General features: G+C 45.2%; 1 protein-coding gene across 8 annotated transcripts in view; it reads left to right on the top strand.

Moving 5' to 3' along the window:
* The window catches only part of NAV1 (neuron navigator 1), a 284,649-nt gene that overhangs the window by 59,074 nt on the left and 199,741 nt on the right, over positions 1 to 25,834 (top strand). For 7 of the 8 annotated variants that reach the window (XM_060277180.1, XM_060277181.1, XM_060277185.1 and 4 more), the window contains exons 2-3: positions 7,792 to 8,653; positions 10,054 to 10,160. In XM_060277180.1, the coding sequence (XP_060133163.1) occupies positions 7,821 to 8,653; positions 10,054 to 10,160 (940 nt within the window). In that variant the 5' untranslated portion in view covers positions 7,792 to 7,820. Of the gene's footprint in view, positions 1 to 3,324; positions 3,432 to 7,791; positions 8,654 to 10,053; positions 10,161 to 25,834 lie in introns of those variants that run through there. The other variant, XM_060277182.1, reaches the window with a different exon arrangement.

The raw sequence follows: 25,834 nt of genomic DNA, 5'->3' as shown, positions 1-25,834 counted from the left end.
GCAGGTACCCTGTCTTCTCCATTCTCCTCCCTGGTGCGCGCCGCCTCTTTGCAAAACAGTAGTGTTTGTAAACAAAGCGTTGTTTTTCGCGGAAGCTACAGTTCGCGTAGTTAAAAATGGACAGTTGGTTAAAAAGTGTTTCGTTAAAACGACAAAGACCTACAGATGAAGAGGAAGAACTGTAAAAAGCGTATAAATATAAAATATAAAAAGACTCTTAATTTGGCTCTCACTTTTTAATTTTAGGATTAGGAATTAATGGGGGTCCTTGTCACAATAGCGGCTTGATGAGGGGTCCTCAAGAAAAATTTGTTGGGAACCCCTGGTCTGTGCTAATCCTATGCCTACCAAGGTCTGTGGGGTGGATGGAGAAGAACAGGAAGGGCATAGTACAGAATGGAGATATCAGCGCTAACAGGGCATCTGGGCTGCAAAGGGTGGGTGTGACCTGGATCTGACCTTCAAAATGACCCTCTGGATGTGTCCTTTTACCTTGGCGGCTCAGCATTAGTAGTGCTCAGGGCTAAAGGATGATTGTTTCTTCTGCGGGGTACTCCTTGTGGTCTCTCCTGGCATCCGGAGTATCTCCTCTCTCCCCCTCTGGGCATCAGCTTGTCCTCTTCACCTAATTAAAATAACTTGAAGGGAGCACTGTGTCTCCTAGCTTCCAGCATAATCAAGTTTGTGCTGTTATTGCTCTTATCTGTAATGATTTGGATCTTGTGTGATAAATAAAGCTTTTCTTTCCATCATTTGGCTACCAGTCAGGTGATCGAGAGCAGGAGGGCTTCTGTTAATTTAGCTGAATGTTGGTGCACTGCAACCCCATGACCTTTGCAGAGAATGCAGCCTGGGTCTCTGGGACTGCTGTGCTTTTTAAAGATTAAATACACTGCCAGTCTGATTCTGCTCTGAGATTACAGTGATTCTATCAACCTGGAGGTCTTTTGTTTGTCTGCATTTTTGCATTCATTGTGCTGTATCCTCTGATGCACTCTGAAAGCCTGACCTATATTTCCCTTCTCAACATAGCTGCCAAGTTATCCCTTTTTTAAAGGGATTTTCCCTTATGCTGAATAGGCTTCCTCGCGAGAAAAGGGAAAACTTGGCAGCTATGCTTCTCAAGTAGACGGGAGACATTCCAAACAAGGTCCAGCACCATATAACCCAATAGTGTTTGGCATCTGAGTTGGCAGCTTAGTTGTAGCTGGCAGGCTGTGTATGTGGGAGTCTCTCTGTTACATCACCAGAGAGCCTCTCCCTTGCTCTTCCCTCCCCCTTTCATATTTTGCTGTCAGAATCTTCACAGCTCCCCGGAGAAGGAGCTCCATTCTGAACTTCCTGGGCACAGTGTCTTGGCAACATTGATCACTGGGTGTCTCTCCCCCCCACCCCCAGCTTTTTGCAGGTCTAATTCTTTGCACTGCATGGACAGTGACTGGAGTCGAGCTCACCTAGGCAGGAATGCTTTGGTTCCCAGGTGGGAGAGAGCTGGTGGATGGAAGTCCAGTTTAATTAAGTAGTCACTATTAGGGACTGAGAACAATCAAGAGATCTCATCTGGCTGGAGCTGCCTTCAGGTGGAGCCTTAAATACAGCAAACAGAAGGAATTGCTTTGTTGGCCAGGCAAGGCTAGAAAACTATTCAAGTTTTGCCAGTATTGTAATGGAACATTTTGAAGTGAAAACTGGATGGCGTGGATGGAGCATGGCAAAAACATTGACAAAAGCATTTTAGAAGGCCAATATGAGCCAGTATGATTTTTTTTTTGAAACAGAGAAAGGCTTGGATGAATTTAATACATTGTTCAAAACAAAAGCAAAGCAAAGCATGCTGTCATGGTGGTTTCCGTGGCTCATCCAGCACTTGCCAGCAGGAGCAGCTGCAAAATGCTGATCTCATTGGAGGCTCTTGTCTATAAAGGAGAAAACTGTGTGTATCCATCAGGGAAACACGTGTCTTCCTCTAAAGCAGTGTTTCCCAACCTTGTGCCTCCAGATGTTTTGAGACTACAATTCCCATCATCCCTAGCTAGCAAGACCAGTGGTCAGGAATGATGGGAATTGTAGTCCGAAAACAGCTGGAACTGAGGACACTGCTCTAAAGAAGGGATGAGGAAGCTGTGGTCCTTCAGATGTTGTTGGACTACAACTCCCATCACCCCCAGGCTGGGGCTGGTGGGAGCTGGAGTCCAGCAGCATATGGAGAGCCATAAAGCTCCCCATTCCTGCTTCTGGTGTTCAGCTATGAAATGTAAAATCCTTCCCTGGTACTTGCATGGGAAAGTGTGGGATTTGTCAGTCAGTATCTAAATGTGAACCAGAAAGAAGATAAGACATGTTGCTTCAAGACCTATGATGGATTTCCTTCAACAAAGGTGGTTAAAATGAGTCAGACCCATCCTTGTGGATAAATGGGCCAGGCATAAATTCTGGGAATAATAATAATAATAATAATAATTTATTTATACCCCACCCATCTGGCTGGGTTTCCCCAGCCACTCTGGGTGGCTTCCAACAAAAGATTAAAAGCACATTAAAACATCAATTCCCTAAATTGATTAGACCTAAAGTACATAGATTTGTGTTATGTGTCATCTGCAGAGAAGAAATTGATGCAGAGATAAGTGACTCCATAGAATCCTCCACCTGCCTCTGTATCAGCCTTCTCCAACTTGATGCCCTCTAGTTGTTTTGGACTACAACTCCCATCAGCCCCTGCCAGGGGGTGATGGGGGTTGTAGTCCAAAATACCTGGCGGGCACCAGGTTGTGGAAGCCTGACCTAAATGATACAGCATTGCTCTTCTGTAATGATTCTTGCAGAGTGGCAGCACGTGAGGAAATGATCCAGGGAGAAATAGAGCGTCCTTGAAGTGTCATATTATTTTTCTTTTAAAAAAAGAGAAAAGAACAAGAGCAAACTTCCTCTAAGGAACTAACCCTCTTTCCTGCCCTTCCAGATGGAGCAAGCTTGGAGCCAAGTCAGCAGCTGGAAGAATAGGCTGACGAGAGGGTTTGGAGGTGGAGGGGAAATAAGCAGGGAAGGAAATTTATGTTTGAAAAATTTAAAGAAAGCAGAAGAGCTTGGTTGTTAGGGAGCGACTGATGGTCTGAGAAGTGTGACAAGGGCAGACCACGGTTGCATCAGAAAGGCTTAGTGCTGTAAATTAGCTTAGCATTGGAGAGGCTGCCTCCCTTCGCTCTGGAATAACGGCTTGGCAGGCAGTACAGGATACAGAGAGAGAGAGAGAGAGAGAGAGAGAGAGAGAGAGAGAGAGAGAGAGAGAGAGAGAGAGAGAGAGAGAGAGAGAGAGAGAGAGAGATGTTTAGGTCAGCAAACATCTGGTAAGAAATGGGATTCGATTTTGCATTCCTGCACGTAAGGAGCCGCAGCATCTGAGCAGTGGCTGTATGTAGCCCCAGCTTTGGGTGAGTCTCTGTCTTCCCCCACCCTCCCCCTGTACCTTCTTCTTCCATGCTCTCCCTTCCCAGGGTAATCCACGCTGGGGCTGCAATGCAGGAAGTTTGATGAGAAGGAGCTGAAGAGCAGCAGGCTGCTGCAATGCAGGAAGTCCTGCAATATGGAGAGCCCTTCTGTTGACAGCAGAATAAGCAGCCCCCTGCAGTTGGGTTAGGCTCAAAGCAACATAGAGACCTCTGTGTACCTCCAGAGGCAAGGGGTGGAGAGGCGGGGCTTTTGAAATGGACTTTTATTTAGGGGGGAGGGTACTCTTGTGAGAAGAAAGCGGCCTGAAACAGCACAGCTGAGAATGACAGAATACTGAATATGGGCAAGAGGTGGATGCCCTGTTGCAACAGATTGCAGCAGTTTGTGTTCTTAGGATGCATTCAAATAGCACTTTCTCCCATTTCCCTGTCATTTCCTTACCTGATAATTTCTTTCATTTCCATGTCAATTGCTTCCGGGAGTGGGTGGGGAAATCTGGTTGCAACCCCATTGACTTAGAAATTCGTGGGAGTCTTGCGTTGTAATTTTCCCACAGTTTTCGTGGATTACACCATGGGATGAAATTGAGGCTGTGACCTGGCATATTCTTCCCCTCCATTTTCATGGGTGAATCATGACGGAAGGGGAGAATGCAGGAGCATAAAGGGTAGCGACTTATCCAATGCCATGCACTGTTGTGTCACACCCTGCCCACTGGTGTAAATGATGGCATATCTGGGGAAACGGCACAGTTCCACATCGCAGCAGCTAATGCAGGGTAAAAGGGACATTAGAAACAGAGACAGCATGCTAGCATTATAACCTGGAAAATAAATAACCCCCACATCTGCATGCGCCCATAAATTTATACCCCACTTTTCTTTTGTCATGGAAACAAAGGTGGTGTGCTTGTGGTTCCCAGGCATTCACTCGTCCATGCGCTAGCCAGACCTAGATCTGCTTAGCCTCAGCAAAGGGATCTCCCCATGTACCTTTGGACAGAGCATCCCCTGGAATCAGATGGTGCACATCTCTCTGGAAAGTGACAGCTTTCTATGACATGTGTTATTCACCACTTTGCGTTTGATAATGTGATTATTAAATGACTCTCACCCCAGCCCAAAATCTTCTGTAGAATTTATTAGTGTTGATGAAAGAGGTAATTGGTTAACTTTAGGTTGTGAAAACCTTGGTGCACCTTATTTGCCTCTTACACTTAATGATGTAAATTTACTCCCATTTTACAGATTGGAAACAGAGACCCACAAAAAGCACAAAATACGTGCCACAATTCGTCTTAGAATTTTGGACAAAGAGCATGTTCCTTAAAACGTTGTTTGAAGGGTGTTCCTCAATGGCCGAACAATGAACTGGTTGTGTTTGGTGTATTTTGTATCCTGTAAAATCTAGAATCCTCTTTTGTTACATTTGCCACCTATAAAGACACTTTATTTTCACGTCCAGTCCTCATGTCTCTTCCCAGAATATGTTGCAAACAATTGTGTTGGTGCTGCTCTGATTGACATTATATTTCCTTCCTTTAGCCTGTAAGATTCCTTCCTGTAACTGGAATCTTACATCCAGGGAGGGGCTGGGGCTGGTTGTTTGTCTTTTTCAGTGTCAAATATTTCATTCCCAGTACTCAGTTATTTTAGAGGCTTTCCCCTCTAATCCTTCCCTGATGGAATTAGCCCTCACTCAGTTTTGATAGCAGCATAGATATTCAATCAAGACCATGCAACTTAAAAAATTTATCTGAGGAGGAGGAATACACAATTGGTTTTCTTAGGTTGTAATGTATATGTTTATATTGCTAGATTGCCTATGTTGTTTAGATGTTATGTTTTGATTTTTGTTATGTAAAAGGCTATTTTATTTTTAAAATAAAGAACAATATAGACACAAAATAAATCATAATGATATTTGCGGTTGTGTGGCTCCTTCTGAGTAGCAGCAAATCAGAACCAGCTCGAGGACATGTCAGGTTATCTGCAAGGTTGTTGCTGTTTTTTTTGCAGCAGCAGCGGACACCCCCCCCCCCATGTTGGTGGCTCTGTTGTGGCAGATAGCAGGCATTGCAGCACTTCCTCTGCTGTTAGGAGTAGGGGTGACTGGCTAGGAGACTTACCAGCAGAAGTGGGTGGTGGTGGAGGAGAAAGGAGGTAGCAAAAGCGATAGTGGTGCTCCTCTGATACCGGTAAGTGGTAGGTTTTTGCCACTGTAATATCCCACATCCCCTGGAGTCCTGTAGCCTCACTCCAGACATTATGGGTAATCTGCCACTTGGTACTCACTGGCATCCTGGGTAAGGGGTACAAAGCAGAAGCATCAACAGTAGTGGCCACTTGGCAGCTGCCTGAGGATGCAGGTCCCAGGATATGCACAGTTGCAATCCCTCCCAGCCATGCAGTTAGCGAGTCAAAAGGGCCTCTGCAGTTGGCCCTGCCAGCATAGTTCCTGTTCACAGAAATAGCATATGATCCCACCAGTGAGGAGCAGTCAGTGTGACCTGAGCTTAGAATTACTTGGCTTTATGCTCTGCACCACTCTGAAGATGCTAGACCGACAAGGATGTTACCCGTTGGTTCAGCTGTACTGTATTGCACTTGATGCAAATTTCCTGGGACCCAGGAGTCACCTAGTGGTAAAGAAAGGCTGATGGTCTGACCACATATAAGTGAGATGATGTTATGCAGTGATTCACTACTAGATGGGCCTATGCTGCAGCTCAGTTTAAGGCACTTTCCCTACATATCTTGTTCACAGTTTTGAATTTGGGGGCATTGGTGCCATTTTTAAAAACAATGTCACTTGATCTGTAAATGAGGATAAACAAAATGTGCCTATCAAGCCAAGCTTATCAATGGGCTCATGTTTCCAGCCCTGTCTGCAAAAGCATTGCAGTGTCTCCATAACAGTATTAAAGCTGCAGAGGCTGAGTTCTCTGTATTATAGGGGCTCAAAGCACTGGCCTGGGATGAAAGAGCACATTGCTTGCACAACCCCCACCCCTCCACACCAGGCTAAGCTCCACAGTGTCTATCAGAGCGTCTGCCGGGTGCTCCCGGCAGCAGGATTTCCAGTGGAGTGAAATAGTATTTTGAGCCAGCTGTGGTTGGCAGGGTTCCCGGCTTCAGCCAGAGGCTTGTAATGCAAAAGAGTTCCTAGAGCCAGGACGGAGCTCTGCGTCACATCTGTCCTGAGTTTCAGCCAGATCTGCTGGTAGTACTGCAACCAGCAATCTGAACCAGGAAGGTTAAGAAATAGTTCATTTCTTTACTTCGTTACTTGAAATGACTTCTGATTTCCCCCGGTTATTTACAACATCAGAGGAATAAATGGAAGATAACATATTGGCAACACTGGGTGTCTATATAGAGGAGGGCACTGAAAAAAACACACATTATGTTGTCCAGTGATGCAGGTTTTCTGGCAGTGATGCTCTCAAAGGAGAACTTTAGGGCAGGTGTCCAAGATCCCCATTCAACAGAAAGAGCAGGAGGGCTCCCAAATTGCAACAAAGCCGGCTTAGCATAATTTGAAGGGAAATAATACACCTTGCCAACTAAAAGGGAGTTGGGAATCAATAACGCCCCTTTAATGCGGTTTGTTGTTGTTGTTGTTTAGTCGTTTAGTCGTGTCCGACTCTTCGTGACCCCATGGACCATAGCACGCCAGGCACTCCTGTCTTGCACTGCCTCCCGCAGTTTGGTCAAACTCATGTTCGTAGCTTCGAGAACACTGTCCAACCATCTTGTCCTCTGTCTTCCCCTTCTCCTAGTGCCCTCAATCTTTCCCAACATCAGGGTCTTTTCCAAGGATTCTTCTCTTCTCATGAGGTGGCCAAAGTATTGGAGCCTCAGCTTCACGATCTGTCCTTCCAGGGAGCACTCAGGGCTGATTTCCTTAAGAATGGATAGGTTTGATCTTCTTGCAGTCCATGGGACTCTCAAGAGTCTCCTCCAGCACGGTTTAAATTGGTGCGGTTTAAATTCCACCAAATTCAAATCTTTACTTGGAAATCTTCCTTACTGAAATATGTGTAGATGTTTTAAGACACGATGCAGCTCGATAGCACACATTTCCCTTACGTTGTTTAAGCATAAAGAAGAAAATGAAAGCACCAAAGAGTGCCAACATGCTAATTTTAGTACATCAAAACAATGGATTCAAGTTGAATTAATGCTCAGTGAAAAGGGAGCTGGGGAGAGTCTTTCACTTGGCATATTTGACACTTAGTCCTGTAAAGCAAGACTCAGGGTGGTATACTGGGATAGAGAGAGCCTTGGCTGTGGAAGCTCCAGCCTCTGCTTAACTTCCTCTGCTTTTCTCTCCCCTCAGATTGATCCTCCTTCAACCAGGCCTTGCTGATGATGAATGGAACAGCCAATGTGAACGCAGCCGGACGAAGCCATTATGCCTCCTCTATACCTGTTCCCAGAGCTGCATCCCACAGCAAGATACACACCCTGGCAGCATCACCCAAATTGCCCCCAAGGCAGAACACTGTGGGAGCTGTTCCCTCCCAGAGGGCATCATCACCCAGGACAGGGAAGGGGCTGGTTAGCTCGAGCAGTGGAGCTCCAAAAGGATCCAAGCAAAAGCTGGTCCCAAAGACTCCAGCAGCTGCAAGCCCTGGGCAGGAGAAATCGGAGGCGTCTGAGAGCCATGGTGGGTCAGATGGGGTAGACTCCAGCCTCAGCGTGAGCATGGTGTCTGGCTGCAGCAGTCCCCGGGGGATGCAGAGGTCCAGCTCCAGAACTACTGGGACAACTAAGAAAGCTGCTGTTCAAGCAACCGAGAGAAGCAAGGACACCCCAAAACATGGGGAAGACAGTAGCAGCCGCAGTGCCAAGAAGGGTCTTGGGAAGCCCAGTACAATTCCTGAACCTGCAAAAACCTCTCACCTCCCAGGAAAGAGCCCTTCCTATCTCAGCTTGTATAGTGAGACTTTGTTGTCCAGGTCTTCAGAGGGATCCACCACAAAGAGGCCTCAGAGTTGTCCTGTAAAAGGTCAGTGGGCCTCAGAAGCCAATGGGAAAGGAAGTGGAACGTCTAAGCCAGAGGAAAAACCTCAGGTGATCTCACTGGACACAAGCAACCTCAATAAGGGCCCTGTGCTGCACACTGGGCCTATCAGTTTTTCCTCTGTGCCTCAGCACAACCATCCCATCATGGCCACAGTAGCCCCGTTCCATTATCGGTAAGTATCAGTCTGTAAAATTATAGGCAAATGTTCCCAGAGCTACGTGTCTACAGCACCAGCTTAAAGGATGGTGGAGGCTTGCCTCCTTTCCACCACAGGGCTAATGAAGGTGTCATAGGAAAAAGCAGTCTCCTTACACATCCTGATTGTTAAGATAAAGGTTAGCATTTCATCAGATATGCAGGATGTACAAGCCAAAGGTGGCCAAAAAAGTTTAGTAGCAAGAGACCCAGCTCCCCTTTGGAGCCTAGAGCTAAGCAGATAGATATCGGGCCAAATGTGTAAGACCAAAGAGATTTGCATGTAGTAAAGTGTTTGCATGATTGCTTCCCTGTGCACCCAAGTCACCCAACATTTATCTTATTACTGCTCAACCATCTCGTGTTGACTTTGATGAGACACAGTAAAGTGTATTGAGTTTTTTTTAGCTCAAGGTACATAGTGCAACAGTTGTATGACTGCTTCACCACATGCCAAGCTTAGTACAGCTTCATTCAGCTAAAATCTTAAGTATGCCAGCTGAATCATGTGGGTTGACCACCTGGCATCCACCAGATGTTTTGGACTACAGGTTCCATCACTCTCAGATAGCATGGCCAATGGCCAAAGGTGATAGGAGTTGTTGTCCATAACGTCAGGAGATCACCAGCTTGGAGAAAGCTACCTTAGGTCAAGGAGGTTGGTGCCTCCTGGAGAAGCCACTCAACAGTCCTGTACTGATGATGCTCTGGGTGTACTAATATGGAAGGACAGGACTCAGGGGAATAATTGCAGAGTGGCAGCTAGATCAAGGTGAGGATTATAATGTACATAGACAATTTGTGGGATAACTCAGGTAGGGATTGAGGGATGAGAACGCTATTGTTCCCTCAGCCAAGCACATGCAGTTGTGGTTGCTGTTGTACAGATCAGGATTACCATCACAGCAACACTTCATGAGAAGTGTAGAACTAAATTGTCTCATGTTCCTTTGTGTTGTGGGCTGACATGAAATAGAGCTGCTCTGCTTAGTTCACCCTAAGCATGAATTTGATCATTCACAAATTATTTAGCACTGGTTCCCCACCATCATGTTGTTCACTGTGGGTGAACTACATGTTCAATTCCAGCTAGGCTTCACTCCTGAGATGGACCAGCCCAGCCCCAGCTGTCCAAAGTCAAGCTCCTTGGACAATTACTGCACCCAGGTTTACCAAGTAGTCTTGCATCCAGATATTGGTGAAGGCTGGCCTCACTCAGCTGCCTAGATGGGATGTGTAGGAGCTGTTATGTTATGTGAACGAGGGACTGTACATGGATTGAACTATAAGGAACTGTCCATGCAATTTGCTCATGTAGCCGAACATACAAGTGAGTATGGAGAGTGACTGACTTGATGCACTTTCTCTGCCTACTAGGCGACAGGGTGAGAAAGAGAGGAGCAGCTCATCTAAAGAGGAGTCTGCATGTGAAGAGCAGCAGCCCAACCTTACTGAAGGGCCTGAGCATGGCTTGAGAAGCATGGGTAAGCGGAAAAACTGGAGAGATCCCTTCCTTATGAGAAAGGAAAGGAAGCCAGTGGATCAGAGTGCATGACATATGGTTGGTTGCAGAGGGAGGTGGGTCTGCTTTTATTGATCAGGTTGTAGGTGTTGGTCGCCACCTATGTAAGTAGACCTTGTTGAACAACCATATATCAGGTGATTTGTAGGGTGGGGAATAAACACAATGGAAATCCCATGCTTTCTAGACTTAAATCCAAGGTTTTGGCTGTAGGGGGGGGGAACCACCAAAAGGTTTGGTCTGTTTCTCTTTGCTTGAGAAGAGTATTCATCATGTCCTCTGAATGAGCAAACCATTCTTCTATAAGGGAAGAATTCAACAGAGTGTTAAGGAGATGGTTCCATCAGCACAAGCATTTCTGCCCCCTTCCAAGGCTTCCACACAAGACTGCAGTCTCCCTACAGCTGCCTTTTAAAATTGTGACTTGTGAAATCATAGGATGCAACTGCATTTCACCTTAAGATTGATGACTCAGGGCAGGTGGTAAGGATAATGGAGGACACAGCACTGGTTTATGTAAATATACAGTCCAGCTTAAAATGTCTATTGAGTGAGTTTGAGATGCCTGTAAACCTAAAGAATCACTGAACCCAACATTGGGATGGTGATGTCTGTGGGGGGAAAGTTACTATGATCACAATGTAAAACCACAAACATCTCAGATGCAATGAGTAGACCAATTCATTCATATATTGTAGTATGAATGAGGGTAACTCCATGTCTGCATTCAGAATGGTATATGGTTTGAATCAGGCTTTGAATATATTCTTGTCTCAGGATAATACTGCTATAGTTCACTTCAAACCATGGGGAATACATATCTCCTCTGTGTTGACCAGGATAATGTGATGGAGATGCTTATTGGTTTCTTACATATACAATCTGTTTTATGTAATGTTAAAGAAAGGGTTGCTTAATTTTATCCTAATTTGGTGGGCGGTTAGTGGTCATTCTTATGTATGGACGATATGGTTCTTCTCTCACATACTCCTAGATGTCCTCATCGGTTGCTGTCCCATCTTGGAACATCCCATTTAATGCAGGGAGTGGGTACCTGTGAGCCTCCAGGTGTTGCTGGACTCCAACTCCCAACATTCCCAGCTAGTATGGCCAATGGTCAGGGATGGTGGTCCAGCCATAAAAGTTCCTGATTTAGAGAGTGGTGTAACAACCAGCTGCGACAAAAACCCTGTGCTGGTAATTAACAGAACCTTTTCTTCAAAGCACAAATGGGGACAATGAATGGACGCTACTGTGAGGTTGTGGGGTTTAATTATGACTGCAATCCTAAACAGACTTAGTGGGCAAGTTCCGCTGAACATTTACTTCTAAATAAACATGTATAGCTTTGTAGGGAGTACTTCCATTGTCCTGAGGGCCAGTGTGGTGTAGTGGTTAAGAGCGGTAGACTCCTAATCAGGGGAACCGGGTTTGCGTCTCCGCTCCTCCACATGCAGGTGCTGGGTGACCTTGGGTTAGTCACACTTCTCTGAAGTCTCTCAGCCTCACTCACCTCACAGAGTGTTTGTTGTGGGGGGAAAAGGGAAAGGAGAATGTTAGCCGCTTTGAGACTCCTTCGGGTAGTGATAAAGCGGGATATCAAATCCAAACTCTCTTCAAACTCTTCTTCCTGTTAAGTGAAGGCTTGCATATTAAAGATATAACATTCTTATCACATGGGTCAATGTAAGGTGTTTTCAAGTTTGCTATAACATTTGGAGGGAACAGGAAGCACCCGGCCTATAGGATATCCAACATCAAAGTGGAGACACAGCTTAATATGGAGCTGGAATATTGCTTAATATTTAACAGCAGCACCTGTGATTGCTTTGATAGTGAAAGTCAGGTGCAGTGATGGTGATGCAGTGGTGGTGAAAGTCACATATATCAATCTCAGTTAAAGCGAAGACCACTCTAGCAGCATTAAAATATTAGTGCAAGGTTTGTGGTTCATCATTATCATGATTGCCATTTCAGAAGCGAAATATATTGGTGAAAGTCATTGCCTGTGATTGAATAATATTAAGTGCTTCCAGGAATAGACTCAAGTTCTAGTCTTGCATTGTTAAGTGGAGAAGCATGTATTAAGGAGCTGAAGATGTGGATCAGTGAAAGGATTAAATTTTAAGAAAAGCATTATCCTAAATTCATTCTCTCCTTAGAAATGGGCTCAATTATTACTAAGCGGCTCTTTCAAACCCACAGTTCAGTATTTTTGTCGATAAAATATTCCAGGACACCATACTGTTGTCAGTCACACCAGTGTAAGGTTGGATTTTCCTCCTCAGTTTCATTTTACTCATGACAGCCAGGGCTGGCCCAAACCATTTTGCTGCCTGAAGTTCTGGCAAAAGCAACTATAACCTTACCTGGAAGTGAGGCCCGTTGAACTTAGTGGTTCTTAACTCTGAGTAGACAGACATAGGATTGTGCTGTAAATATCCTGGAGTTATAGTGACATGTTAGATTGGCTGATGAAAGATTATTTATATCAGTTTTGATCCTTATAGCTGAATGAAACAGCAGTTACAGTGAAGGCTCCATCAAATACTCCTTTTTATGTTGACAAATAATGCTTTGTATCTCAAGGTACAGAGCAAAAGAGGATAAAGAACCAAAGTTATAGAGAACATGAATTTGCAAGGTAGCAGGATAATCAATGTCCATTTTCCTAGTTTACTCCCCAAATGTTTTGCAAAAATTTTGGTGTGCAGTGCACTCCAGCCTCTATCATCTACCTATTCAGTTATTTTAGATCTTGATAGGCAATTGGGTTGACATCCCTTCTGCAAGGGAAATTCTAGGTGGTTTCTGTGCAATAAATGTGCATTTTGTTTTGCTGTGCCCAGACACCTTTGCTCAAGAAAAACATTACTGTTGCAGGATATTGTTTTGGTACTCCACATATTCCATACCCTGCAGGGACACACTGTTTTCTGGCACAAGAGTATGGCGGCCATTTTGAGGGCACGTTTTGTACAGAGATCTCGCCCCCAAAAGTGTTCCCCCCTGAAAAAAACACAGAGCCATGATCTTGCACAGTGCCCCAAAATGCATGATTTCGGGCGCTGTGATCTCACACGGGTCACATGACTCATGTGAAAAGCACAGACAGGAAGTTGCATGTCCTGGTTTTTGAGACTCGATATGTGGGAGGGTATGATACATGCTCTTGGCTGCAACACTCATCTTGCTCCCTTTAAAGTAGCAAACAGTGCACATGCTGTGCTTGCCCCCTATAGCGACTGCAAGATCCTTTTAAATTTTTGTTTTATTTTTTAAGGGGATAGAGTTTCATGAAATAGGTCTGAGCCATGGGACTCCACATTTTCAAATGTTAACAAACAGCCTAAATCTTTGGTGTGGATATCTTTCATGGTGGTGGTGGGGAACCGGCACGGATGTCAGTGGCCAGGCAAAATTCAGTGACTGCTTTTACTAGGATTTGGGAGACTGATTGCTGGGATCTGCCTCCCTCTGCATTTGAATGAAAACTTCTTGTGAGCCCAGTTCAGCAGCTCCAGAGGGGGTGGGGGTGTCATTATAGCAAGTGGCGTTACTGGGCTGCAATGGAATTAGTCCCACTAGGGCGCAGGATGCAAATCCCCCTTGGGGCCTCTCAGGAAAAGAATGGGCAGCACGTGTGGTGTTAACAGGATTATGGGCCCATTCAGGAGCTTTGCAGGAAAGGACTCCCTGAAGGGAAGAAATGGGAAGAATTGATTCATCCAGATATGCTCAGTGCTTGAATTATGAGGGGGTTCAAACCAAAACCCTACCTCTCATTTCTCCCCCAACTTTAGCTGTTTCCAAATATCTGAGAGGCTGTCTCCCTCTTGGGAGAGCCTCTTGGGTGCTAAAATGGGCAGCTCTGTCGCCCTCAAAAGCTCAGGGTGGTGGCAAGGGTGGTCCAGGAGAGGGCATTCTCTGTGCCAGCCCCCAAGTTGTGAAACTGCTTACTTCTTTGTGTGCCTCCTCCACGCGAGGCCTGGAGGATGGCAACATGAGAACAGACCTTCTCTGCAGTGGTTCCCCATTTGGGAATACTCCCCCGCCCTGCCTTCATTATATATTTTTAGACTTGGAAAGGGATCCTTAGCTATAAGTTGAGGATTCCATTCCCTTGGGAGATAATCAGTCAGGGGCTACATGTTGGCAATAAGCAGGGTGGTGAATGGGGGCCTCTCATTCTCTCTCTTTATGCAACCCCCACTTCTTGTCTCTCTTTCTGACACCTCTACTCCTTCTTTCTCCTTGATCAGCAGGCTGCTGGGAAAGAGGCAGATTGCCCTTGCCAGATGCTTTTCTCCTCTCTTCATTTCATCACTTCACCCATTTTGGCTCACACCCCATCCAGCCTCACACATCTGTACGAAATTAGGCTGAAGGCCACACGAGATGCTCATCCTTGCTATAGATGGTCAGCACACAAAACTGCTCCCGTCTTGGGTTATCAGGACCTGACCTGCTGCCTTCGGAGGGTGTGGTGTCCTACAAACGGAAGGTGCAGAGTGGAAGTGTAGTGCTCACCTGCTTTGCTGGTGCCTAGCAGAGCCTTTTCTTTTCCCGTGACTCGTGCCGCAGCAAATAGGGATTCCTTGTGCTCCAGTACGAGGATGGAGGCAGATGGATTGCCAGGCACTTATCCCGTACTGCTAGTAACCTGACTGCTTTGACAGATGGGAGCTCTGGAGTCAGTTCCTGAGATGGCGGGTCATGTCACGACCAATGCACTGGAGGGGCGGGAGAGCCAAATCATTATTGGAGGAGCTGGCTGGGTGGGAAGGAGGGGAGAAAGGGCCGCAATGTGCCTAATGGCATGAAATGCACTAGAGGTGAAAGAGAGGGCAGATGGTGCTTTCCACAAGTGATGCCTTATATGCATTCAGCTCAAAGGCAGACTGCACAATATTCCAGGCCTCCTGTGATCTCCGTGGCAAGCTAGGAAGGAATGGCTGTGTGAGAGTGAGGCAGAGAGGCAACCACACAGCTCATCATTTGCCATTAGCAATTGCAGAAGTAGGTAGTGCGGGTGGTGTCTTGTGATCCGTCGCCTATTGTTCTCTCTCTCTCTCCTGCTTTTCCACACTGGCCCTCCAGGCAGGAAGAGCTGGGTAAGCAATCAGTTTTAAACTGTTGTTGGTTTTTTTATGGATAGTGCGGTTTTTATTATTGAATTGGGCTTTCTTTTTTATTGCAAGCCCCCTTGAATATTTTATTGAAGGCAACATAAATAAATGACACAAATAACAAATAAGTAAGATCTGGAGGCAGATGGGCTGATAAGTGGAAACACAGGAAAATGCATTACGTTGAGCTAGGCCTACTGACTCACATAGCACAGTACTGCAGGGGGCGCCAGCCTTTCTGGATCTACGGGCACACCTGAAAGCTTGAGAAACTGTTGTGTCTACATGACCAACACTGGAACTGCAGCCAGCTTTTTAACTGGCTGAAACAGAGTTGCTTCTCTCAAACCTAATTGCACTGGGAGACCACACCCTGCAGGCATCAGAAGAGCCTTTGCAAGTACGGTAGTATATGTGTGCCTGTAGGTGCATGGCTGGCAGGTCCTGCAGCATTGTCCACACTGATGGGCAGTGCTGAGGGCAAGGTAAGCAATCGTCACCATCCACCTTAGGCTGGGGCAGAGGGAGGTCTCCTAGGAAACCCTCCAGGCACCACATGCCAGCAGTAGAGCTGGCCAGAGGCGACAGTGGGCAGAGCAATGGATGTGGCTTTTACCTTTGCATGGTAAGCAACATTCCAGCTGTGCATAAGCCGGAGGATTCGACACTACCACCACCGCATTTCTCCTCCATGCAGAGAAATGAGAGGCATTATCACAGTTCAAAGACACGTTGCAGCCAGAGGCTTTCCAAAAACGCGCAATGACGGGCGTGGCCTGGGAAGAGTCCCAAGGGCTTATAGAGAGACCTGGAGGGTTGCTTGCCTTGTGTTCCATGGTCTACCCATTCCTTAGGCCTCTTAAGCATTGTTTCCCATGGACTGAGAGTGCACCTTAGAATACAAAGAAATTCCAGAAAGCTTATCAGTTAGTACGGATGTTCTCTTTGCTGAAGCCCTGATAAGCTTCCATGAAGTAGCTTGCAAATTGCCACTCTGTGTAAAATCCGGGCAATGTACACATTGGTGGCTTAAAATGTAGCAAGGTCGTTTCCTCCTGCTGCGTTTCAAGTCACATTTTCCCTGGTTGCTGAACACACCAAAGAGGGGGTCAAGGGTGCCTTCACCCGATGAGCATTACAGTACCTGATTTGTATCTCTGTGCCTGCAACCTCCACACCCCCAACTCATAGGCCTAGAAAGTATCATCTGTGCATGTGCAATGGCTGTCTCAAATGCACGCACCTCAGCTTAACCATGGCTTATGTTTTCAAATCAGATGGAAGCTGGTTTGAGGGAAGGTGCATCAAACAAAATTGTTTTTCAAGAAACTACAGAAAACATATGGATTGTGGCTGACATCATGAATACTCACTTCAGAGCACCAGCTGCAGTGTCCGAGTGAATGGCAATGTGTACACAGTCACAGGCTTCATTAATGTTAAGGTGATGCAGCTAGGCATGGACTCTGCTTCTTTTTTGGGGTAATGTTTCCTCCTCAAGGGCAATTTAGGCACCGTCTTTACTCTAAGGGAACAAGAGACCTTGGTGGAGAAGGCGAGACCCACATGCTTCCCAGCTGCAATGTAATCTCACCCAGGAGCTCAGCAACGTGGGAGCAGAGCTGTGTGGGGCTTGCCTCTGCTTTCCCACTCTCATTAGGACATCCGATCCCTGTGAGTCCAGGGCCAGCCGGGACCAGCTGTCCTGGACCCTGACCTGCCCGGGAGAATAGAAAGCAGGGGGTCACTGCCACATTTCTACTGCGGCTCTTCCGCAATTTCCTGCTGTTTAATTTACTGTGGCTGGAAACTGTAGTGCTTGGCTAGGAAATAGCCTGTGTGCTTGGCCCTGTGGGTGAAACATTATCTGGCGTGACCAGGCTAGAAAGATGGGTGAGTGTAGGTCTGGCATGGGAACTGGTTCCCACTCATCAGAGCTGCAGCTGCATGGTGGGGGATGGGAGAGGGGGTTGCAGGATCTGCACTCCCCTGCACATCTACGGTTGGGTAAGGCTGAATTAAATGGGTGAGGATTGTCACAGTTGCCTCCTGGTCCAGTGGGCAAATAGCCCTAGGGCTCTCCAGCAGCAACGATACAGTGTAGTTTCCAAGTGGATAGGGCTTTCTCTCCTGTGTGCATCATATGACATGAAATTCCCTCCCAGCCCTTTGTGACGGGGATATGACCCAAACTGACATTATTGCAACTGTGTTCAACAAAGGCACTCGAAGCAGCGAGTTTTCAGACATGCTGCCAGCTCCTCTTCAAAGAGCTTCGCTCTCATCACAAGACCACACAAAGGCGAGGAACAAAGGAAATACAAGATAAATAGGATTGCCACCTCTCCCAAAGCCAAAAATAAAACAATAGCCTTTGCACATCTCCCCATATAAAATAAGTTGCATATCCATGTTTAGAATTCCATGGCAGTCTAACTGACACAAGGATTCTAAAGGTAAAGGTAAAGGGACCCCTGACCATTAGGTCCAGTCGTGACAGACTCTGGGGTTGCGCGCTCATCTCGCATTATTGGCCGAGGGAACCAGCGTATAGCTTCCGGGTCATGTGGCCAGCATGACAAAGCTGCTTCTGGCAAACCAGAGCAGCACATGGAAACACCGTTTACCTTCCCGCTGTAGCGGTTCCTATTTATCTACTTGCACTTTGACGTGCTTTTGAACTGCTAGGTTGGCAGGAGCTGGGACCGAGCAATGGGAGCTCACCCCGTCACAGGGATTCGAACCGGCGACCTTCTGATCAGCAAGCCCTAGACTCTGTGGTTTAACCCACAGCGCCACCTGGGTCCCTACTGATCTGAATAGTCTCATATAATTAATTATATGTTGCAGGGCAAAGGGATCATGGTATACAGTCATACCTCATGTGTCTGCTGCAGGTTGCGTTGTGGTGTGGTGTAGTGTGGTGTAGTGGTTAAGAGCGGTAGACTTGTAATCTGGGAAGCCGGGTTCGCATCTCTGCTCCTCCACATGCAGCTGCTGGGTGACCTTGGGCTAGTCACACTTCTTTGAAGTCTCTCGGCCCCACCCACCTCACAGAGTGTTTGTTGTGGGGGAGGAGGGGAAAGGAGAATGTTAGCCGCTTTGAGACTCCTTTGGGTAGTGATAAAGCGGGACATCAAATCCAAACTCTTCTTCTCTTCTTTTTTGTGTTACGAACGCGAAGGCCCAGAAGTGTTTACTTCTGGGTTTCGTCGCACGCGCATGCTCGGGTTGTGGACTTTTTGGGGTGCAAACAGCACCCAGAACGGATTGGGTCCGCAACCCGAGGTACCACTGTTCTCCCATACTGCATGGCAAGTGCTTCTCCTCTTTGGGGATGGATTCATCTTTTGCACAGAAATAAAAAAAATTGACACCTAGTAACTATTGCTTCTCTGTGCTGCTCTGAGATGACTTATCCATGTAGAACTGGCCTTTCTGGTTTTTAAGCCTTGTTATACATTATGTGGTGGCACATACAGAATGGTAATTCTATATGGAATGGCAACTGTTTCCCCACAGCTGATTGTCAGCTTCCTTCCAATTCCTTTTGGCCAGAACAAACACCGTTATTCCTGTAAACAGAATTTTCTGGGCATATAATTCCCACTTTTATGAGGATGTTTCCCATGAATCATTGCCCAAGCTGAGGAGAGGAGAATAGACAGTATATGGGACAAATTGATTCTGCTGCTCTCTTGAGAGAAGGCCAAGCCCTTTGCCCAGTTTGCATCCCATCAGGAGGCTGGAGCTGAAATGAACCCTCCGTTACACATGGCAAGAGGAATACAGCAGCATTGTTCCATTTCTCTAATTGTTTAATTGCTCCATTATCCTTGCTCAGCGACTGTGCATTGTGTGCAACCCTTCCTTCCACAGTCTTTTTTTTTTAACTCTAGGTTTCCTAATTCTGACATGCAGGGAGAATCTATTCCAAAGGACACTTAGAAATGAGACAGGAGGATGCATTAAAAATAAAATCAAAATGCAGCAGTTGAGCTCCATGGTAGATGCACTCTGACATCTAGTAATATTATATCCACAGGGGAGTTATTTGGCAAAGATAATTAGGAAATAAAGCCTCTGCACTTAATAGAAGCTGCTGTGTGGTGTATGCTGTCTACAGAAGTGTTTTACCCGCAGCCCCCATCAGGCCAATGGTTGAATCCGTGGCTTACAAAGTCATTTTTCAATGAACCATTCACAGACATTTCTTGAAGATCAGTTGTATTTTGTAGGCTGTATGCAGCTTACTGCAGCCACAGATACTGGGAGGTTTTGCGGAGAGAGGAGGGAAGAGGGGAAATTAAGTTACATTATTCCTTATAGGAATGATGTGGAGGGAGGGGGTAAATTTCCCAGTGCAAATTGATTTTGTAAATTCATCAGACCTCTCAGTTTGTCTTCTTTTTTAAAAATTGAATGATACTGGGGTGGCTGTTGCCAAGGTAGCAAAGGAGCTGGCTCTGAAGAAGAGAATGGTGGGATGCTCTAGGGATGTGCAAAGAATATAAAAACAGTGAGAGAGAAAGGGGAGAGGTTAGTTTATGGATCATTTTCAGCTTTCCAAGATTTCCTGTAAATTGCTCCCTTCTGTTCCCCTGCCTGTTAGGATTTGAGATATACTGCTGATTGCTGAATTTCTGCAGGTAAGCAAGTGAATATAAGAAAGACCCAAACCTCCTGAGGCTGGTATGATTTGGGGGAGTACGTCTATACCACGGACTCCACAGGGAAGATTGCGTAGAGGTGGAACAAGAAGCCTTTATTGAAGCAAACTAGAGTGTTGCACTCTGTAAAAATTCCTACTGATAGCTAGGGAGAAAATGGCTAGTTTAGACTTGTGAATTATGAGTCATTCCAACATATAGTGCACAAAGTGATTCACTGTACAAACTTTGGGATTCCCTTATTGATTTGCAGCACTCATAAGGGAAGAGAGTAATGACATTGTGCTTAGCTGCCAAGTATCCCGTTTTCCGTGGGAAACCCCCAGATTTTAATCCGTTTCCCGCTGTTCTCCTGAATGGAGAAAAATCCCGGAAATCCCCCGGATTTCCTACCTGCCAGGGAGCCTCCATTTTGGGTGCCGCTCTTCCCATGTGTGGGCACCGGAGATCGGGCAGAGCGGCACCGGAAGTCGCTTCTACGCATGCCCGGCGGTCACCAAGATGGCCGTCGGGCATGCGTAGAAGCGACTTCCAGCGCCGCTCTGCCCGATTTCCGGTGCCCACACATGGGAAGAGCGGCCCCGGAAGTTGCTTCTATGCAACTTTTGGTGCCGCGCCACTGCTGATCCCGCATTTTTCAGCGGGAGACTTGGCAGGTATGCATTATGGTTTCTCTGTATGGATTTCTCTGTAGCTTCATAAGCTAGAGATAGGTAATGGTCCCGAAGACAGTTTGAAAACGTGACTGAATACTGTTTGGAGAGTGCACAATCACCCCTCTTTTACCTCCTGGCAAAACCTAGACATCTCTAGGTTTGGGTATCTTTCAAAAAGTCCTACAAAACATGTTTGACCACAGTAGAACAAAAGAACTGTGCACACAATAGAAGCCTCTCTCAAACCACTTTGCTCCCTTTTAAAAACTATTGTCTTTCTCCTGCCTTATCTGGCAGAGGCTAGATTCTGGATGCTACTTGAGATGTGGAATTTTTTTCCCCTCGAGGAAGTGAAATTTATAATGTCGTTAAAGATGATTAGATCTCCTTGGTTCAAGTAGCCAAGCTGTAGGTTTTTATATCCTGTTCCTGAATAAAAAATGGGAGCTCTGGACATTCCAAATCCTTCAGGGCTTCTAAAGTCTCAGAAATCTTTTTAAAAGATGGATCCAGCATACTGGAAAGCCCAGTCATATAGCTGGTGCAGTGTGGAACACTCTTATCAAATTCGAAGGTTAAAGGAATGTATTTGTAGTAAGTAGGGATGGAGGAGAAATTTGATTCAGTATGAATTTAAAGTTGTGGATTGCACTTTCCAAAATCACAGGAAAACCAAATTCATACTTTTCTGAATTTTGCAATGCAGTTCTCCAACCAATGTTTACAAAAATGCATACATTAGGGGAAAGTGTGCATAAAAATGAAGCTATTACTAAAAAATAAATAAATAGACAAGTATGCAGTATATTGGGGTGTGTGGCTTGCAAAAATGTATACACTAGTAAAAAACAGCATATAAAAAAGAGGTTATAAGAAGGAATTCACACTTAAATGTTGATTAATTTTCATGAAGCATTTTTTTAATGGCAAATTGGTGAAAAATGTGGAGAACTGAATTTAGGTTTGGAAAAAATGAGAAATAGAGAACCAAAACTGACAGATCCTTAGCAGCAAGATACTCGTCCACATATGGGCAGGCCCTTTATAACTCTCAACAAATGCAGACTAATGCCATTGGCATTAGCTACATTCCACCCCTGCCACCTTCCACCTGGTTTCCTTGCTTCATTTACCATCTGACCTGATGAAGACTTTCAGAGAACTTGAAAGCCTGCACAATATTTTTTGACAGTTTGGTTGGCATAATACAGATTTTGGCATCCCCCCCCCCCAATGGGCCAGCATGGATGCCTTAATCCCCCCCCCCCCGGGCAATGTGAAATAGTAACTGGAATGCCCTGATTAACCATGTGGGTTTGTCATAACACTACCTCTTAGTCCTGGAGTCCTTTAGAAAGGATGTGCCTCTGGCTACTTTTGTTCCTCTTCCTTAGTCTGGCATGTCTTCTGGATTCCAGTTATGCTATGCTGTGACAGAGAGCTGGTTAGCTGTCTAGGCTTTGAATAACAAAGCTGGCTTGAAGTGCTTCAGTAATTGCTTTGGCCTATGCCACATTTAAGATAGGACAATGTAACATACTACGGTATATATCTTCTTATATACCCATCTTTTAAAATATTTATTACATTTTTAAACCCACCCTTCAACCCTAAGGTTCCCAGGGCAGTTTTTAAGTTCTTAAATAGACTTTTGCAGTGTTTGAATGAATGGCAACAAGTTTGCTCCAGCAGACTAACACTGCTATCCCTCTGGAAGTTGTGTGTTTTGCTTTGAGGATTTGGAAACAGTGGCCTAAAAACATTGAAAACAACAATTTTGTATATGCTTATTTGGGAGCAAGTCCCATTGAACTCACTGTGACCCAGCTCCCAAGTAGACACTGTATGGTTAAAGGCTGGCCAGGAAGTCTCTGCTAATTTGATTACTGTATTACTTAAACATTATTTGTTATGAAGACAGATAGGAAAACACACACACACACCACACCACACCACACCACACCACAGCAGTTTTAAGTGTGCCTGTGTTTGTATTATCCAGATATCTTTTCTTAGTAAGAGTTAGGTGAGTGAGATCTGTGCTGAGTGAGGCACTCTTGCCGATATTGGCTGGTTTCACTTGTTTTTTGTTTTAAAAGTCACCCTGGATTGGATCTGTTCACATTACAGTGGTACCTCGGTTTATGAACACAATTGGTTCCGGAAGTCTGTTCATAAACTGAAGCGTTCATAAACTGAAGCGAACTTTCCCATTGAAAGTAATGGAAAGTGGATTAATCTGTTCCAGACAGTCCGCGGAGTACTTAAACTGAAGCGTTCATAAACTGAAGCGAACTTTCCCATTGAAAGTAATGGAAAGTGGATTAATCCATTCCAGACGGGTCTGCGGAGTACTTAAACTGAAGCATTCATAAACTGAAGCATGGGTGTAATTGGTTCTGGAAGTCTGTTCATAAACTGAAGCATTCATAAACTGAAGTGAACTTTCCCATTGAAAGTAATGGAAAATGAATTAATCCGTTCCAGATGGGTCCACGGCGTTTATAAACTGAAAATTCATAAACCGAGGTGTTCATAAACCGAGGTTCCACTGTACTGTGTTAGTACACAATGAAGCTGTTTCCCCCTGTTGTGTTTCACAGCTCTTTCCCCACTAGCTGTTCACATCAGCAGAGCTTTGTTAGTGTCAGATTCATTTCTGTTTGTACATACCAGAGGTCAGTGACAGGGTAGGGATGTGTTCCCACTTAGGCTAGAGATGAATTAGGAAAAGTTTAAGTAAGGACTCCAGCTGGTGTGAAGCTGGCTTGAGAAACAACACTTCAAACAGTAGCATTTTATAATGAAGTACAGGATGCATATGCATTTTGGATAATGTCATGGGGACATGGATTAAAAACACAGCACTGGTAATGCAGTGAGTGCATCCTAAATGGGAGTGTGAACACAGCATGAGTACGCCTGATTATCAGAAGCATATTGGCTCAACTGGGTCATTCCCTCTCCATGGCACCAATTATGAGAAAAACTTAGGCGATCTTAAAGGATTCTCTGAAACCCAAACATCAGAAGAGGACCTCTCTAAATGATGGTGGGGAGTTTGTTTGTTTGTTTGAGACACTGAATCAATACTTCGATTTCTTCAGGGGAGGAAACTTCTTAAGGCACAAAGAGGATCAAGTATACAAATACTTTTCAGCATTAAGCAACCCATCCCCTTATCTGGTCGGGTGCTGGTTCATCACACCACAGTCACATTCCTGCAGTTGAGAACTGTGTGTGCATCCACGTGTTCCCGGACAGTGAAACTTTAAGTTAGACACAACTTATTCATTCAGTTGCAAGATCTTGGCACCCTTCCCCACTTTGCATAGCCTTGCTCTTCAGCAACCAAGCAGACAGGCACATGAGGGATCACAAGAAAGGAGGTCAGGGCAAGGTGACATCAACCAGTGCCTTCTCAAACTTGCAAGTGAATCCACCAGTTGTGTTCCCCCAAGGAAGTGATGCAAGAGAGCCGTTTTGCTGCAAGTTGCAGTGAGCACTACTCTTGCCTCCTCCTCCTCCTCCTCCTCCTCCTCCTCCTCCTTCTTCTTCTTCTTCTTCTTCTTCTTCTTCTTCTTCTTCTTCTTCTTCTTCTTCTTCTTCTTCTTCTTCTTCTTCTTCTATTACCTTTCACAAGTAATCACAGTATTGTTAAACGTTGCAGTGCTTCTGCAATACTGCTTGTTAACATATTTTTTAAACTAGCCAGAAGTGGTTTTATAACATAATGGGAAGTGAGTTTAAAAGCAGAAGCTTCACAGCCACACCAGCAAGGAGGAAGGGGGCAGCAGGTGAGCCCAAGGTTCACCTAGGCTCCCCCCCCAGTGCTAAACTATGGTCAGTGTAATGTGCAAAATGGGTCTCTATCTCTTGAACAGAAATTAGAATCATAGAATCAGAATTGTAGATTAATTTTAGACCTCTTCTTCTTCGTCTACTACATTTAAATTTTGATTGTTTGCAATGGACATTGATTTTGCTTCCAGTCAATTTAAAGTGCCACATGTATTTATTGCTTAATTTAGATTTCTTAACTGGTGCTATTGGCAATTAAAATGCATGCCAAACATGTGCAAAACCTGAGGTGCTCAATCAGATCAACAACTATTTACTGATCTTTGTTGTAAGAAAATCTGATTAATTAAAACTGAAAAACAACAGTAAATATTAAAATATTTAATTAGCTATAAATTAAATATAATTAAATACTTACTTTCACTATAACCTAAGAGATTCTTTGGACTGACACCGAGGCAGAAACTCAGTCTCAAGACTGTTAAAACTTTTCCCCTTTTGGATCTCAACATTTTGGTCACTGGGGTGTTTGGTGTTTCATCAATTGCTAGCAGAAGCTTTAAGCAATAGGCGGCCTGATTAGTTTCCCACCGCTTTCCAAATCCTAGTTGTGATCCCTAGTGGAGTGATCTAAAAGCCACAGAAAAGTTGAGTCTTGATTTCTCGGCTTGAAGCAATTTTTGTCTCTCTCCCACCCTGCCCCATGTCCTCTAATGCGATATATCCTGTCTGTTGCCATGGGATCCTGTGAGGTCACCAGATAGAGCTAATTGCCCCCTCCCACAGGAAGGATAATTAGCCAAAAAAGAGAGACTATAATCAGAGCCCACTTCCTTTTGCTTTATTTTGTTGGAATTCTGTGGATGATGGAACAGCATTCAGGCAGGCTCCAGTCCCTAGGGCATGACTGGGGATGGGGTGGAGAAGGGCAGTTTAGGCTATTATCTTCTGGGTGGGTGGTGTGCCTGTTTTATCACTGCTTGGCTTTAAACCAGACATTGTTACGGCCAGACTTCAATTCTGATTGTGTTGCACAGGTGAACAACATGTTTTCTTGGAAGCATCCCACTGTGTTCAATGGATCTTACTCCAAAACAACTCCCAAACAAACACAGTATGCTAGGATAGCAGCCTAGTGTTCCCTGAAGCAGGGAGCTGACATTTTGTTACATTTCTTGTGCCTGAAACTCAGTCACTCCACAGTCTATGAAAGGGCTCCAAGGCTAAGAAAAACCCTTTCTAGAAATCAGACACATTATCTTCGATTCTCTCATTGGAGGTGGTCATTTTCACAACTGAAGAGCACATTATTTTGAAAGCAGAAATTGCTGGATCAAAATGACAAAACCTCACGGTCTGCTACTTAGACCAGAGATAGGG

The sequence above is a fragment of the Zootoca vivipara genome, chromosome 7, assembly GCF_963506605.1.
Source record: "Zootoca vivipara chromosome 7, rZooViv1.1, whole genome shotgun sequence".
NCBI classification, from domain to species: domain Eukaryota; kingdom Metazoa; phylum Chordata; class Lepidosauria; order Squamata; family Lacertidae; genus Zootoca; species Zootoca vivipara.
This window is presented reverse-complemented; position numbering and strand designations above follow the sequence as displayed.